The 15,082-nt window shown below is 38.7% G+C and overlaps 1 protein-coding gene across 1 annotated transcript in view; it reads left to right on the top strand.

The window, feature by feature from the left end:
- The window catches only part of tmtc1 (transmembrane O-mannosyltransferase targeting cadherins 1), a 157,493-nt gene that overhangs the window by 15,997 nt on the left and 126,414 nt on the right, over positions 1 to 15,082 (top strand). Inside the window, exon 2 of the mRNA XM_062443654.1 lies at positions 1,590 to 1,767. Coding sequence (XP_062299638.1) covers positions 1,590 to 1,767 — 178 coding nt within the window. The remainder of the gene's footprint in view (positions 1 to 1,589; positions 1,768 to 15,082) is intronic.

The raw sequence follows: 15,082 nt of genomic DNA, 5'->3' as shown, positions 1-15,082 counted from the left end.
ATTAAACTAATTACAATCACAGATAAGAAGTTCAGATCTGAAGCTGTGTTTTGTTCAGCTCCTTCTGTTTTATTCTGCTTGGCAAAGCTTTACCCTAGATGTGGACCTCACATGTAAAGCAACGTTATCCCTTTAGCATACAGTTCCCCGTTTTTCCTTAAGCTACTTTAAGGATTCCACTTAGTCTGACACTACCATATATATGTTCTTTATCATTTTGTTCCATCTCGACCAAGATCAAGAGCTCAACCTTATCTGAATAATTTTCTTTAGTCTTCTGTTGTCGGGTTATTGACAAAACAAGACATTTGAAGATGATTCTTGGCCTTGGAGAAACAGCAATCAAACATTTTTCGCTGTTTTCTGACATTTTATGGACCAGAAATGCAGTCAACGTGTTGATGGAAGTGGGGTGCAACTGGAAGGCCATCGAGTGTTGCTACCCTTGTTCAGGAGGAGTGACGCGTATGCGCCCAGTGATGTGAGATGTCAGGAAACGGTCTGGCCAATTAGAGGCCGCCCTACACTCCACTACATGACACAGTTGGGTGGATGTTTCAGGACACCACCAATGACATCACTGATGGACCGTGGACTACCAGAAGCAACCAAGATGCCATAAACACACAGTGTAGCTCGCAATGTAGGGCTGTGATCTGGAAACATGGACGGTTATAAAGCAGAAGTCTACAAGATAGAGTTAATGGATGGGTGGGTGCACCTCTCACACCTATCACCCTCTCTGAGCATGATGTCAGGAGGGGTTTCAAGAGTGTGAACACCAAGAAAGCAGCAGATGGTATCAGTCAACGCTCAAGCTATCAAACTATGTTAGATTACTGTTCATCGACTGCAGTTCGACATTTCATACCATAGTTCCCTGATAGCTTGTCACAAAGCTCTAGGAGAGATGAAACACCTCACTGTGCACGTGGATTGACTTGACTTCCTGTCAGGACAAGACCCCCAGGTGGTGAGAGTACTTCAGGAACCTACACCATAGTAATACTTCACTCTTCCTGGTTTTACTATTCTCAAGTTGTAGATGTTCTGTTAGGCGGAGTGGGAATTGCCACAGCGTTATACCAATTATGATAAAATAGGTGAAAATTGCGTATCGGACTGTTTTTCCTCACTGTGGGATTAGCTGCTACAAGATCTTAAGCAGGGTGTGATTTGATTTCGGGAATTCGACATTCTTTCTCTCTATCTCTCTCTTTCTCTCTCTCTCTCTCTCTCTCTCTCTCTCTCTCTCAAAGCAATCACACTGGTTTTCATTTGAAATTCATGGCGTTGCAGAAAATGGATTGAGATTCCGTTCAGGATTATAAGACAATCGCTTTATCCTGGAAATGTAAAAGGTAATTTACTCTGGAGATTCCCACACAGCGGTGTATTGGCTTAGTGATTGTTTTAGATAAAGTTGACCCTTTTGTGTCCATGTGGTGAAGCTGTACTGACTGTATTATTGATCCAGCAGTTTGTATCCTAGTCTTTTTTTTAATCTATTATCTTTCACACATGAACAAAATCGCAGCTCCACTTTCATCACAGCGTGCTGAATGTCTCTCTTTGTGTCTTTCTTCCAGGTTGAACATCCTGCTGGGCGGCATGATGCCTCTGTACTTCCACATCGTCAACGTGTGTCTGCACTGCGCCGTCACCTGCCTGCTCATGCACACGTGTGAGCGCTGCGTGTTTGAGGAACCGCGTCTGGCCTTCGTCACGGCAATCCTCTTCGCTGTGCACCCCGTCCACACCGAAGCCGTGAGTACATGACACACACACACACACACAAACACACACACAAACAATCACAGGGGCAATGAGACTCTTGCGCAGGAGTCCACGCAAGAAACGAACCGTTCAGATCAAGGTTCCACCTGGAACACAGTACAGAAACAAGTATAAAAATGAGAAATACTTTTCTCTCAGTCTAATGTGAAACTTTGACCTTTCATAAATGTTCCATTACACTGAAAAAGCTCCTGTACGAACAATGACCTTTACCTCCTTGCCTCCACCACCTACAGCATCTTCCAGCTCTAATCCCTCGCCCAGCAACCCTGGCTCCAGAGGAGCACTTTAAAGGAGTACTCCAACATTTTATTTAGTTTCTGGCAGAGTTAGATGGGGGAGATTGATACCACCCTCCTATCTGTCTGGTAGATATAAAGCTACAGTCAGCAGCCAGTTGATGTAGCTTTGTATGAAGGCTGGGATCAGTGGGAAGCAGCTTTCCTGGTTCTGTAACAATTCCATTAGTTTAATCTGTTCAAACATCCAAGTGTAAAAATGCACCTTTTTAGAGAGAGTTATGTGTTCAGAGTATGTGCAGGTTTTTAAAAAGCACTGAATTCAGTTTCCTCAAAACAGGGAATTTTAGATTGTTAGTTATAATGACTGTATCACTATGTTTTTAATTGGTTAATCCATCAACCAATTGTCTTATACAGGTCCAGGTTTCATTGATTTAATGAATCACATCATTAGGAATAATTGTTAAAAGGCGCGTGGAGCTGCTGCCTAGTGTCTACAGTCACTGCAATGGTGGACAACTTGGTAACTAATCAGAATTATTGTTTGTTTCTGGCTAGTAAGCAATCAAAATCAACATTTTCTACACCTTTGAGATGATGAATGTTGAACATGATACAGTACTCACTTCAAAACAGTATTGATGTTTTTGCAGGAATAAAATGAAAAAATAAATGATAGGTTATAGTCAGTCAATAGTCAACACTTCTTGACAATTATTCAAGTACCAGTACAGCCCAGTAGAACCAGTAGCAGGGATGTCACACAATAACACTTGATATCACACCTCACATTCACATGTATGACACCTTCTGCCTGCTACTGCTAACGTACGCTTTTACACTCGCTGAACAGAAAGGCAGGAAGTGCAGTGAAGTGGAACATCTGCCCAGGTCTCCTGACTTGAGTTGAGCTGGAGTCAGTGGCAAAAACTTTGTACTTCACTGCAACATAATTATCTTCAGTCTTTATCCCACAGCCTGCCACGGTTGGCTAATTGGTTGAAAGCATGGTGGAATGTCGATGGAGTAAATTGATCGCCTGTGGATATTCTCTCGCTCCTTTTTTTCTGAATTAAATAGCCTCTTTAAAAAAAAAAATGTTCTATTTAAAATGCAGTGTGGTGCAGCTGGGGAAGCAGAGTCAGGGGCAGAGTTTATGCTCAAGTTGATACAGAATTTATTCAGAGCCTAAACACAGGCGACATCTCCCTCGAGGGTGCTACCTTTGTCCCAGTTGAGTATTTTGTGCTGCTGCCTCCTACTGGGAGCCACCTCATACCTATTCAACAGCTCCTCTTCTGTGACCTCGAGTTATAGTCTAGTAATATTTCATTTTATTCTCATGTGAGAAAATATTTATTGAGTTCAAGTCAAGGCCTGGGAGACATGGCCAACTAAATAATTATTTTTTAAGGTATGAGGATAATTCACGATTTGAAATCTTTTTTTTCCTGCAAAGTGAAAAAAACCCCAGGATTACAAGTTATTCAACTAACAACTATCAGTATCAGATGCTTTAAATAATTAGAACCCTACATCCAGTTTATTAATCAGTGTCAGCAGATACAGCGTGCTCCTGCTTATCTAGATATGTGAAATGTGCAGACAGTGAGCGTTGGCTGCACAGCAGGCAGGAGCACACTGTTCTATTGGTGTCATCTCTTTAAATCAGAGATAACATCTCACTTCCTAATGACACACAGGAGGAGACTGCAGATCAGTTTCTTCTTCTTCTTCTTCTTCTTCTTCTTCTATAATATAGTATAACTACTCATATACTCTACACAGCTAATGTAGCAGCTATCATTTACATGACTTTTGACCCAAAAATAACCTTTTGTGCATGTTGTAAAAAAAAAAATACAGACTCCCTATTGCTCCCCATGGGAATGAAAGAGTGATGAAAGTTGGTGTCTGCCTGTCCTCTGCCCTTTACAGTAGCAGCTGTTCACTCTGCAGAAGGGCTTTTAAGCAAGATAGCAGAGGCTTCATTTATAACTGTAAGGTACACACATAACAGAGGCTTAAAAGAAAAAAACAAAAAATGTGTGATTTATAAAAGCAGACTTGATGGTAGAATGTGCACACTTGTACAGATACTCTGACCCAACTCTGCAGAAAGCCAACGAGCAAGAGAGCAGAGGCTTCATTTGTAACCACTGAACTTCATATTAACCTTCAGGAATCAGGAATATGCTGATTCTTTTATATGTCAACCACATTAACCAACTGATGAAATAATCAATCCTCAGTTATCATTGAGATTGCATTAAATCTTCATAGAGTCGGAGAACAGAGCGCTGGTAGATTTTTAATAAAACCTTCAAATACTACAATTACGATTTTAGTGTCTGTGCAGAATAGCTTCAGTGAATTGATCTTTATGTGTTTCATCATGTGACTACTGCAGGGGCACCAAGCACACAGAGTGCAGTGGAGAGGCTGCTGCAGCTGTTACACACACTGCCTCCTCCATCACCTCATCAGAGAAACACTGATGAAACACTGTATGCTGCATTTAGGAGTTAACTAATATAGAGTGTAGTCTCATTAGTCATGTACAAGCGCCGTGCCTCCATCAGTCCATTCTCTGACCATGTGCACTAATGCACTTCTTGGCATCCACCTCCATGTCTGATCACTTTGTTTGATTTTGGAATCATTTCATTTGTTGAACTGTGTGCATTAACAGCTGCTGCAGCTGTCAGCCTCTCAAACTCTTCTTTCTGTTTTTAATACTAGAGCTGAACAATTCATCCAAATTGTATCAAAATCACAACATGGCTGACTGCAGTGTTCAAATCAAAGGAAGCTCAATATTTGTTAAAGATTAAATAATCAAAATAAATTTTTTTGTGTTGCTGCAGAGACATCCTAGCTTGTATAACATATTCTACAGACTTAAGACAACATCTTTGTTTGATACAGATCCCCACAAGAATAATACCATAATCATTTTAATATGATTTTCAAAGAGAAACATTATCATTCACTTGAATATCTTAAATAAAGGGTGTCAAACTCATTTTAGTTCAAGGGCCACATACAGCCCAATTTGATTTCAAATACGCTGGACCAGTGAAACCATTGCATAATAACCTATTAATGATACATATATTATATATAATACATATTATAACTTTAGTGTTATAAACTATCTACGGTTACCCAATTGCCCAACTGAGGCAGATTTGTCCTTCAAATCGGAATCACATTGCAAGTCAATTATCTTAAGTTGGACTAATACGGGAAGATCAGAGGCCTTGACTGTGAATGGCGAGTGAAAATAAGTGAAAAAAGCAGGGAATTCTTTTGTAAAACTGGAATTAATTTTCTGCAATTTTCATACTTTGCAAATATATCCAGTGGGCCAGATTGGACCCCGGCCATCAGTCAAAAAAAAAATCGCAAGTAGGAACTAAGGAACAGGAACTATCTACACCAATATTCATGAGTGAGGTTTTTCCCTCTGCACTTTTGGGCATGCCGAGTTAAGCCATGCCGCGTTGATTTGCATTTCCATCACCAGTTTAAATGCACCGAGTTGCAACCGAGATGGACCATCTCTGTAGTCGCACCTGACCCACCTCCAAGCTGGCTGTGGTGACGTCTTGCCGACCATGGTCAACACGTGACGACCCCTCTTCTCTCTTCTACTCCCCTTCAAACAAGCTGCCATGTCTGAGCTGGAGACCAGAGACAAGGATGTTTTAAAGCACTATCCTCTAGCTGAATATCTGTGGTTTGAAACAACTTCGACCACTAATCACAGCCATGCCGATACAACCCTCTCCTTTCTACTGAAGACAAACACATCATCAGTTAAAGACACACCTTCCAGCAGGTAGCCCTGTTGTAAGGAAGATTGCAAATCTCTGCTGCGATGGGCTGACATGCTGAGTCAAACTGAGTCAAGCCAAGCCAGCGCATGTATGTGGAAAAGGCCTTAAAGGGCTTTAACATTTACCATTCGTGGTTAATTGTGGGAGTGTAGATGAGGGGTGGGATATGAGGTTCAACCTAGGCCAATATTTTCAAGTTGATTCAAGTCAAGTTCATTTGTATTTGTATAGCCTAATATCACAAATCACTACTGTGCCTCAGGGGATGTTGCAATCTACACAGCAATACATCATCCTCTATTCTTATTAAAATAAGGGAAATCTCCCCCCAAAAAATCGTTCAACAGTAAGAAGATATGAGTTTTACTTTTGCATAACATTAATTGATGATTTATAGATCTGACAATCTTTCACACCATTTCAGTCTTTGTATGCACATAAACTTTTGGAGCCGACACACAGTTTTATAAATGAGTCCTCTGCTCCTTTGTGATCAGCACAGTATCACATTATTACTTCCTTCTCTCGTGCTCTCAGTCCTATGACTCCTTTGTGTCTCTGGATGTCAACCTAATTCGGCTGTCACACCTATTAGCATTTTGAATCTTTGCTCCAAAGGATAACATTCCCCCTTATCTGACTGCCAAAAAGTGGTGAGTCAAGTTGCACAAGTTGTGAAATCTATGCAAAAAAAAAAGAAGAAGCAGATAATTATTCCTCACCCCGCTCCTACAGCGGATGACAATAAAAGCCTCAGATGTTTGCTCCATGTGTGCTGTAGAGAAATTGGAATGGAGATGAGCAGAAGAGGGAGGAGGGTGGGGGAAGAATGGAGGAAAAGGAGTTTGTGATGTGATGGCAGAGGAGGGCCACGAAAGGAGATGGAGAGACAGGCAGAGAGAGAGAGAAGAGATGAATAAAAGAGCAGTGGGGTTTGCAGCAGGACAGACCTCCTGCCAGGACGCTCCCATGACTCCCCGTACAGAGAGACACAGAGACAGTGAGGAGAGTGAGAGGAAAAAGCGAGCCGGGAGCGAGGGAAGCGAGACGACAAGACAGAAGAGAAAAGTGAGAGCAGGAAGCGTGAAGGAGTCAGAAATAAGGTCTCAGAGTCTCCAGGCCAGTGGAGAAGAGAGTTTGATTTCCCTACTCATCTCATAGCATGCCAGTCAAAAGTCCCAGAACAGGCAGAGACACTTGGACAGGGTGTGACAGAGAGAGAAGAGGAAGAGCTGGCTGCTGGCTCTGTGCACCAACTCTGAAACAATCCATGCCTGCTAAAGTTTAGCTTCAAAAACACTTCATGGAATCACAATCAATTTTCAAACCCGCCTGTCAAAGTCAAGTCTTTTTAAAATCTGTTCTTGAGTCTAGTGGGGTATAATTTTCAATATTTTGTATCTATGCTTAGGGCTGGGTATTGGTACTCGATACCTTTTACGGTATAGACCGAAATAAATAGATACCAAAAAGTATGGAAATGTCTCCCGTCAAACGATACCTGCAATCGATCCTTTTTGCACCAAGAGCTAGAAAATATGACTATTTGTATGGACTTGCTCACAGCCAATCAACGCAAGCGTTCTTCGATTTAATGTGACATGTTATTGGCCCGCTACTACAGCAGCTACAACCCATCTGTGGTGGTGAAGTCGTGGGTCGATGGGTATAGAATGAAATACTCAGTTGGTATCAGTATCACTTTAAGGGTGCTTGGATTGGTACTGTTATCGTACGATACCCAGCCCTGTCTATGCATGTCTGCAGATCGGCGCAAAGAAAGGCGCTATGGGTAATTTAGCAGACCTCCTAAATCTCAACAAACAAGCCGATTGGCTAATCCAAATTTCTGCTCACATTTAAGGAGCATTTTTGATTGAAAAATGACAATAAATTGATTATAAATTTGTTGCTGATATATTATCTGGTGATTAAGCGACTCAGTACTACTTATCAGTTTAGCTGTGCATGAAATGTAACTGATTGGGATCATTCTGATGAAGCGATCACACTCTGTTCATAACAAACACAATTACAGAGTGATAGTAGTGCTTCTTTCTCTAATGAACAGTCTTTGTCCAAGTGACACTGGCTTCAAGTTTTATTGTTGCTCTGTCCATCAGTTCCGTTAGAGGAGATGAGACTGTGCTCACCTAAGTAATGGTGGAGATCTCGGAATGTGGCAACATCATCTTCGGTATAATAAAAAGTGAGAACACCTGAAATGTTGCTAATAATAACTTACTGCGCATTGAGCTGCTGTGTCTGAAGAGGTAGAGGTAGGGTTGTCCACTAATCAGAAGATCAGCAGTTCGATTATTGGCTCCTCCAGTCCACATGTGTAATTGCTCTTGGGCAAGATACTTAACCTCGAATTATTTGGTAAATGGACTGTACTTACAGCACTTTTCTAGTCCTTTGACCACTCAAAGCACTTTTACACTACAAGTCACATTCACACACATTCATACATTGATGACAGGGGCTACCACGCAGGGTGCCAACCTGCTCATCACACATTCATACACCAGTGCAGCCATTGGGATAAATTTGGGGTTAAGAATCTTGCCTAAGGACACATCAACATGAGGACTGGAGGAGCTGGGAATAGAACCGCTGATCTTCCGATTGGTGGACAACCGCTCTACAACGCCCCCATATTGGTACAAGAGACAAAGTTCTTTGTTTGTAATGTAAGACAGTTTATTCTATCTGTGTTTGATAGTTGTATGACCTCTGCAGGTGTATTTTGGTTTATTGTAGGTCCATGTGGGCTGGACACTTGTAGGTGCATGTCACAACAACTAAGTAACAAGCTAACTATGATAGGTTAAAGCTGAAACAAGTTGCTTACTTTCACCCATGCTACTTACAAAATGACCATTAGCCACAGCTGATTTAATGTCACTCTGCTGCTGCCACTGTTTGTTATTTCAATTGGCTATCTGAATCTTTGGTACATTCCTATTTGTTTTTAAAAATAAACGTAAGAAATAAGATTTGATTGTAGATAAGTTATCTCACAGAGTTCAGAAAATTCAAATGTCTTTTAAACTAGAATGGGATTTATAATGGAGCCAGCCTTCTTAATGTTTCTATCTAAATGTGCACATTTTAGTTACATTTTCAGTTCCATCATAAGACATCTGAGGAGAAAAGTGGATGGAAACTCGCCTAAACACACAGCAGCGCACACACACACACACACAGCTTGATGAATTCCAGACTGAAGCTCAGTATAAACAGTCTCCGTCATTAAGAGCAGATGGAGTTCATTTCTCTTATCGTGATAAGAGCTGATATTGGCAGACACACACACACACACACACACACATGCACACACACACACACACAAGCACAAGCACAGACATTAGGGAAAGAAACACACGTTCTCACCCAAGGCAATTACCCACAAACCCAACTCATGCTTGCTTTGTCCACTGGGCTCCTTCCATGTTCAGCCAGTCACGTTTTAGAAAAAAACCCTTCCAGAAGAAACAGACGAGGTTAGCATGTAGAGTTTCTACATAGAAGCAGCCTCCTCTTCTCTCTCTATCTGAATAGATTTTTCCTCTTGATTGGTCCAAGTCTTTATCTAAACTGAAACCTTTAGTGGCCAGTCATATGGATTGGAACTGTTTTCATTGAGGTTAGAACATTTTACTTACTGCTAATAAAGCCTCAGCTCTCTGTTCTCTTCTGAGCTGTCAGATACAGCAGAGGAAGGCAGATCTATTAGATCTGTTGTAACCAAGTCAAACTTTCTAAAAGTTGGTTTGTTTCTGCTTAGCCTGTTTCACTATTGGAGAACAGGCGTAGCGTGGCATGACTGAAACTGATATAACTTCATCAATTAATTTCCTTAGTTAGCTAATGGCATCAGCTGATATCATTAGCTACGAAAGCTAAATAATTGACTACAGATGACCAGAATTTCTGTCTGTGCACGCTTTTCAAGATACAGTAAATAACCAAACTGAGCAATATCACAAACATTTTTAATGATTCAAAATGGTATCACCTTTCAGTAAGTGTAATATTTCCAGAGTAAGGTGTAGGGTCTTATTTGTAAAAAAAAACTAACAGGTTAGATAGACTACATTGAAAAATACAGGTCTCAAAGTACAACCTCAATGCAACAAAAGTGAATACAGCTGTGACATCCAATTAAAACCAATACTAGACTTAAACTAATTGAGGGAACAAGGTTATAAAGAACCTGTGAAAACCACAAATTTCTAAATGTTGGGTTGTGTCTCTTGCAACATGGCTCCCACATGGGATGGAATTGACTAAACCAAGTAAGAAACCAGATTGTTAGACTTCATAAAGATGATAAAGGGCACAAGATTATCAGAAGGGTGCTGAGCAGAAGCCAAACACAGCTGCAGCAATGGTTAGGAAGTTCAGGAGGACTCAAAGATCTATCTACCAATAACAGAATTTACAGTGTTCGTCCTCGAAAAACGACGGCACGAACAATTCACTATTTATGCAGCGTTACATTGAAAAACAGACGGGAGAGTGTTTCTGACTTAGCACAAGTATTATCTGTGGAAATTGGTATTTCAAAGACATCACATGAAATCAGTCTCTACAGACTACGTCCACAAAGTAAACCATTGCTCACAAAACCTGTAGAATCACCAGTTCTCTGTTTCTAACACATTATGTGATCTCAAGCAAACAGACTTTAGAGATGATATTGACAGACTGAAAAAAACTCAGAAAATATTGGATGGATTGCTGTGAAATTTGGTTCATAAGTTCATGTTCCTCACAGGATGAATCACAATACCCTTGATCATCCTGTTGCTTTTCATCTGGCGATGTCATCAGGTCAAAATGTGTATTCCTCCACTAGATGGGTTTCCAAGTGAGATAAATATGAGGAGATGCTTCTCTGCCAGCAACTCTTCCATACTATAAACCAACAATAAACACATGTATACGACTGTGGGAATGCATTAAAGTACTGTCTTAAAAACAACAGTCAGGAGCCCAAATAATAATGTGATCATTCCTCCTGTTCATACTGACCATTAGAAGATCTCTTCACAATGCATTTGTAATGTAAATGATGGAGGACAAAATCCACAGTCCTCATTCTGTGTAAAATTGTATTTAAAGTTGATCTGAAGCTAATATGAAGCTTCAGCGTCCAAATGAGTCAAATCAAGTCTTCTATGTTTCAACGTTACAGTGTTTTTAGTGCCAAAGTTCTTCTTTTTGTTACTATACTTCCACCACATCTCAACAGGGAAACACTAAGAGGGAATTTGATGCTAAACAGACTGTAAATGTGTCAGATATCACTTGATATGACTAACTCACACTGATGACGCTGAATAGAAGCTGATCATCTACTTTTAAATGACTGTGTGGACACACTGTGGATTTTGTCCTCCATCACTTCCATTGAAAGCACATTTGAAGGAGATCTTTTAATAGTCAGAACTGACGAATGCAAGGAAAACCTCTTTAACTGTTGTTTTAAAACTTGAAAACTTGTGAATGTATCATTTAGGGATGTTGTGATGCCCCAAAGTTATTTCTCTCATGCTGAGGTCATGTGATGAAAACTGAACCCTCTCCATGACAACTGTTGCCTCCATCCATGCTATATCACATTTGAAAAATTGTGAATCTATCCTTTAAATCCTATTTCAATTCAAGATAATTCAATCCTGACTATTCCAGTCGTTTTATAAAGAAGATAGTAAACTGATTTAGAGTCTAATTTCTTGCTGCCGATTCACAGATTTTTGTTTTTGAACCATTATTCACATTATCGAGCTTTGATGTTATGCAGTACCTCCATCAATAATAAGACATGCTCATCTGAGATTACAGTCTCAGTGGGGTTTCTGTCTTTCCCCTTTTTTTGTCTATTCATAATAGTCTAGAGGCTCTTTGTATCACAGTTTAAATGACTTCTCCTCCAGTTGTTAATTGTTATTGTGTTACAAATAAACTCGGCCTGAACCGCAACAGAATCAGGCCTCTGGGTTCAGGCCGTCTCCACTAGTTCTCTGTGTCCATTACGGCCAGTCTGGCAGTCAGTCTTTCTCTCTGTATCCAGTGAATGGGGCTCCTGTTTCAGAGCTGAAAAGCCCCCATTCATCAGTTCCTCCATTCCTCCTCTCTTCTGTCTGCTGATAGCACGCTGGCCATGTGTGGATCCTGTCTGCCATATGTGTGCCGTGGGCCCTTACATACACACCCCCACACACACACACACACACACACACACACACACAAACATACACACACACACACAAATAAAGCTGTCTGGGGGTGTTGGGGCTGTGGGTGAAGGCTAGGACAGACACAGCTGAGGGACAGGCGACTGGAGATACACAATTCTTTTAGAATGTGCTCCGGGTGACAGTCTGCCTGCAAAAAGTCACACACACCCTACACACACTATTTGCGTGTTTGGGTGTGTTTAACCGAGCCATACTTTTACACTTCCTCCCCTCCCACCCCCACCCCACCATGCTGGGGTTTGGATGCAGACAGCCAGCTGTAGCTGAGCCCAGATTCTTGCAGAATTATGTAATTGGCCCGAATTGAGAGAGAGAACAAGCCAGACAGAGGAAAACGGGGCGAGAGAGTGAGACAAATAGGTATGTTTCATTCCTCCTCCTCTCTCTTTGTCACACTGGTTGCATCCATATGGAGACTCTTACTCCAATGATAATCAGACTAACAGCTCAATTACAAATGAAATGCTCCTCCTGTAAACACCGTTATCAGTTTAAAGGGCTATTCAAAGTGAACTTTCTATTGCACTTCCATAAAGTCTGGAACTTGCAGAGACATCCTGACTTTTAATCCCTAATATGTCAAATACCAAAAACACTGGATATTACACTTCCCATAATGTGACCACAGCATCTTTTTATTAGACCCTCTCCGCCTGTTAACTGCCCGTCATGACATCATCAGGGTTATTTCCTCAATTGACAAAGCTCCCCCCAAAGCCACAGCAGACATTCAAGCAAAACAAAGCAGCTGAATGCTCCTTCAAACAGGCCCTGGTCCAAGACATTTTATTGAATTCTGGTTGACAGGCTTTTATAAAGCTTTTTAAATGATTGAAATAATGACTTGATTTAAACACATATATTTACACTATGCTATTATGTATTTATTTATATATTTAGGTCATTTAGGGAGAAGAATAAATAATGCTGTTAACATGTGTTACTTTGTGTATAATAATGTGGCTAAAAAGAGGCAGTTTGACTATGTGTGTGGACTTGGGTTGAGTAAACTGATGCTTTGACTGTTGAATTTCATTAATAATTTATTTTTTAAATTCATCTCAATCAATGACTTTTTTTATGCTGTCTTGTCTTGCCTTTGTTGTCTTATCTTATTGCCTTTTGTTTATCTTGTCTTATTTTATCTTCTCTTTTCTTATTTGACCTTGTTTTATCTTGTCTTATTGATCCTGTCCTGTTTTATCTCGTTAATTTAAAAAAATCTTTAATTGTTTTTTAAAATATTATTTTATCTTCTCTTTTCTTATTTTATCTCGTCTTGTTTTATCTTCTTTTTTTTTAAACTTATTTTATCTTGACATTTTATCTTCTCTTGTTTTATTTTGTCCTGTTTTATCTTGACATTTTCTTTTCTTCTCTCGTTTTATTTTGTCTTGTCTTATTTTATCTTCTCTTGTTTTATCTTGTCTTGTTTTATCTTGTCGTTTTCTTATCTTCTCTTGTTTTATATTCTTTTTTATCTTATCTTGTTTTATCTTATCTTGTTTTATTTTATCTTGTTTTATCTTATCTTGTTTTATTTTATCTTGTTTTATCTTATCTTGTTTTATTTTATCTTGTTTTATCTTATCTTGTTTTATTTTATCTTGTTTTATCTTGTCTTGTTTTATTTTATCTTGTTTTATCTTGTCTTGTTTTATTTTATCTTGTTTTATCTTGTCTTGTTTTATTTTATCTTGTTTTATCTTGTCTTGTTTTATTTTATCTTGTTTTATCTTGTCTTGTTTTATTTTATCTTGTTTTATCTTGTCTTGTTTTATTTTATCTTGTTTTATCTTGTCTTGTTTTATTTTATCTTGTTTTATCTTATCTTGTTTTATTTTATCTTGTTTTATCTTGTCTTGTTTTATCTTCTCTTGTTTTATCTTGTCTTGTTTTATTTTATCTTGTTTTATCTTATCTTGTTTTATTTTATCTTGTTTTATCTTGTCTTGTTTTATTTTATCTTGTTTTATCTTGTCTTGTTTTATTTTATCTTGTTTTATCTTGTCTTGTTTTATTTTATCTTGTTTTATCTTATCTTGTTTTATTTTATCTTGTTTTATCTTGTCTTGTTTTATTTTATCTTGTTTTATCTTGTCTTGTTTTATTTTATCTTGTTTTATCTTATCTTGTTTTATTTTATCTTGTTTTATCTTGTCTTGTTTTATTTTATCTTGTTTTATCTTGTCTTGTTTTATTTTATCTTGTTTTATCTTATCTTGTTTTATTTTATCTTGTTTTATCTTGTCTTGTTTTATTTTATCTTGTTTTATCTTATCTTGTTTTATTTTATCTTGTTTTATCTTGTCTTGTTTTATTTTATCTTGTTTTATCTTATCTTGTTTTATTTTATCTTGTTTTATCTTATCTTGTTTTATTTTATCTTGTTTTTATCTTGTCTTGTTTTATCTTTTCTTTTTTGTCTTCTCTTGTCTTGTTTATCTGTTCTTTTTGTTTTGTTTTTCTTTTTTCATATCTTGCTTTATCTTGTTTTATCTTGTCTTGTTTTACCTTTTTATTTTTGTTTTGTTTCTCACTTTTCGTATCTTGCTTTATCTTATTTTGTCTTGTCTTGTTTTATTTTCTCTTCTTTATCTCTTATATTGTTTTATCATGTCTTATTTAATCTTTTCTTTTCGTTTTGTTTTTCCTCTTTTCATATCTCCCTTTATCTTATTTTGTCTTGTCTTGTCTTGTCTTGTCTAATCATATCATATCATATCTTCGCTATATTCAGAGTATCCACATTCCTCCCGTGCACTCCCATCTTGTTGAGTTGAGTGACATTTCAGGGGAATTCTGGTGGTTGCTGTGGGTGGCTTTAGGACTTTCTCTTGTTTAGTAACTGCAGCAATGGTGTTCTGAACAGGCTTTAGTAGAACGCTCTGTAGAATCAGAGTAATGTGGCTACATGCTCAACATAGTTTTC

This window comes from Scomber scombrus, chromosome 22, assembly GCF_963691925.1.
Source record: "Scomber scombrus chromosome 22, fScoSco1.1, whole genome shotgun sequence".
Lineage (NCBI taxonomy): Eukaryota > Metazoa > Chordata > Actinopteri > Scombriformes > Scombridae > Scomber > Scomber scombrus.
Note: the sequence above shows the minus strand (reverse complement) of the source record. Positions and strands in the feature narration are given on the sequence as shown.